The following is a 2,977-nucleotide window of genomic DNA, read 5'->3' as shown; positions in this document are numbered from 1 at the left end:
ACCCGGATCCTCCCGGACCCCCCCGGACCCTCCCGGACCCCGCCGGACCCCGCCGGACCCCCCGGTGACGGATTCTGACCTCCATGGGGTAGATGCTGCTCTGAGCGATGGCTCCAGCCAGGGATCCGGACACGAACCTCTCGGCGATGCCCAGCGTCTCCTGGTCGCTGCCGATCAGTCGTTTAATCTGACAGCAGATCAGCTTTTATTCAGCAGAGACTCAGAAACTCAAACAGAAACTTTTGAAATCTGAGCTCGGCTCCAACCTGCTCGTACGCCATGAACTTTATGGCCGACTCGGGAGCGATCTTGATGACGTTGATCCCGTTTCCTCTCCACAGCGACCTCACGCCGCCCTCCCGGATCATCTGCGAGAACCCGCCGGCGATCCTCATGCTGTTGCTTTTAGAGGCGTGAACCTGAGGGCAAAAAGAAAAAACATTTTCTGAGACTTCACAACTCCGTTTGGTTCTTCAGAATCTAGCTGAACGGTTCTGATGGGTTCTACCTGCATTAGAACTTTAAGCCGGTCCAGCGGCGCCGTACAGGTCCGAGACGCGGCACCAGCTCCTCCTCCGGCCACTAGGTGTCGCCACCACATCCCCGTTTTCCTCTCCTCTGCTGTGAACTCATCAGGAACCATTAAACTCTCACCAACATCCAGGATCTGAGGAGGAAACGGACCGGTTCAGACTGAAGACACCCAGGTCCGGTTCAGATCTGCAGCCTGAAACCCTGAGAGACCCGAAGGACCACAGGGACAGGAACCGGACACCCGGTTTCTGGATGTGTCTGGGAGCAGAACAAACCGTTCAGCTTGTTCCAGATCCGTTAATGTCTCTACAGGGAAGTCTGGGAAGGATTTATTTAGGTTTAAAGGGATAATGCACCCATTTAGGACAAATTACTAATATAAATCCTTCTGACGGTACCGTCAGGACTAAATGTTCGGTTCTGGTCTGAATGTAAACAATCAGAAGAGTCTAAGGGAGCGTGAACATGTGAAAGTTTTTATCGTTTCAGCCTTGTGTCCAACCAGAAACGGTGTTTCAGGAACTCTCAACGAGTTCAAAAACCAAAACACAACCACCAGAGAACGATGATGTCATAGCCCCGCCTCTAATCGTCCTCCTGTGGGAGCTTGGCAGCGTTACAGCGCCTCTACAGGCCTGGAAGAGTCACTGCAGCGTTTGGGTCGTTTCTGTGTGGATGAAGACTTTTTGTGTGTGTGTGTGTGTGCGTGTGTGTGTGTGTTACCGTGGAGTGCTTCCAGTACAGGATGATCTCAGGGATGTTGTCTGCAGGATGCAGCAGGTGATAATCTCTCCACTCATCCCAGTCTATAGTCATCGTACCGTTTTTATCCATGCTGCAGATTGAAGCCAAACAGTTTGTTAGAAACCAGCTCATCAGCAGCTGCTCACATGCACAGCTGACGTGTTTCTAAGGTTTCCTCCAGCCGAAGCTGCACTCATGATGCTTCTGCAACTGAAACAACAAACTTTTATTTCTTTGTTCCCTCCAAAATAAAGCAAAATAAAAAGCTTTGCAGCAGAGCTGAGCAGGCAGACTGCAGAAACTGCTACTTACTACAGGACAGGGGTCCAGATGTGACCCCTCCTTATTCTGAGACGCCCGGGGGACAGACAGAGACAGACAGACAGACGGACGGTTAGAGACAGACATGAATCACAGACAGACATCTCAGCATGACCTTCTTACAACCCAGACTAAATGTTGACTCTGTCAGGTGATGCTGCAACGATCAGGAAACGATTCAAGTTATTTTCTGCAGCAGGATTCAGTCACTGCAGGAAGTAAAATATTAAACTGGGTCAGAAGAAAAGCAAAAACACAGGAAACCAGACGTCTGAGGTCCACTGGGAGAACCTATTAAAAATGATAAAAATACATTTTCTGAATAAAAAACTACCTTTAATGTTTCCTGAGTTTCAGAGACAAACTAAGCGTTCTGCTGTAGATTTTGTGGGCGTGGCTTGTAGGCGTGTACTTTAATGTTCGTGCTGAGATGAATATTTGTTGCTGTGTTTTTGAACAGGTGTTACAGCAATGAATGATGGGAGTTTCAAGATGGCGGCTGATGCTGATTGAATATAAATAATGAAAAACAAACAGATCTCTGAAGAGGAGAACATCTGTATGCTGCAGCCTGCAGCTCTGTGCAGCAGACCCACCTTCTGAGGATCTCCTCAGCCTGCTCCTCAGAGATGTTGATGCCCAGGTCCCGCAGAGACTGCAGGATCTCCTGCGAGTCGATCCGACCTACAACACACCATCAGGGGTCAAAGGTCAGTCGAGACTGTGAGACTCGTTAGGACACAAACTGGTGGGCCGGGGGTCCGAGCTGCAGCTCCTCACCGTCGTTCTTCTTGTCCAGACTCTTGAAGACCAGACGCAGCTTCTTCTCGTGGTCTCGGAGGTAATGAACAAACTCCTCAAAGTCCAGCTGCCCGTCCAGGTCTTTGTCTCCGGCTTTCAGGACTTTCTGAAACAAGAAGAGACGAACAGGACAGCTGAGGGACATCTGGACAAACTGGAAGGAAAAGTATCGACATCAGTAACTCATTGGACCGGGTAGAACCCAGCAGCTGTTTTGTGGTCTGGGTTCTGTTCACCTTCCAGTTTGATTCACTTTACAACCACAGCAGAACCAGAACCAGAACCAGAACAGGTTCTGTTTGGCATCAGAGACGACTCAAACTACAGGTCCATCAGAACCAGATTTAAACAACTGAAGAAAAACTTTACTGGAGAATTCTGAAAAAACACGTTTAAATGTTCAGATATTTCTTCAGACCTCTGTCCAGAACCAGAACCAGAACCAGAACCTTGACCTGTTGGTTTGTTTAAAAATGATAACTGATCCTCAGAACATCTGGAGAACTGCTGATGAAGGAGGAACCGGTCTGAGGTCTGGATCTGACCTGTCCTGGTCCTGAGGTTGGTCTTCAGCCTC

General features: G+C 49.1%; 1 protein-coding gene across 2 annotated transcripts in view; it reads right to left on the bottom strand.

The window, feature by feature from the left end:
- slc25a25b (solute carrier family 25 member 25b) overlaps positions 1-2,977 on the bottom strand; it is a 22,157-nt gene that overhangs the window by 2,211 nt on the left and 16,969 nt on the right. For both annotated transcript variants that reach the window (XM_037979584.1, XM_037979585.1), the window contains 6 exons: positions 2,380-2,506; positions 2,196-2,283; positions 1,258-1,369; positions 509-667; positions 267-419; positions 80-187 (listed from right to left, as the gene is read on the bottom strand). In XM_037979584.1, coding sequence (XP_037835512.1) covers positions 80-187; positions 267-419; positions 509-667; positions 1,258-1,369; positions 2,196-2,283; positions 2,380-2,506 — 747 coding nt within the window. The remainder of the gene's footprint in view (positions 1-79; positions 188-266; positions 420-508; positions 668-1,257; positions 1,370-2,195; positions 2,284-2,379; positions 2,507-2,977) is intronic.

Source organism: Kryptolebias marmoratus, linkage group LG14 (assembly GCF_001649575.2).
Source record: "Kryptolebias marmoratus isolate JLee-2015 linkage group LG14, ASM164957v2, whole genome shotgun sequence".
Taxonomy (NCBI): Eukaryota; Metazoa; Chordata; class Actinopteri; order Cyprinodontiformes; family Rivulidae; genus Kryptolebias; species Kryptolebias marmoratus.
This window is presented reverse-complemented; position numbering and strand designations above follow the sequence as displayed.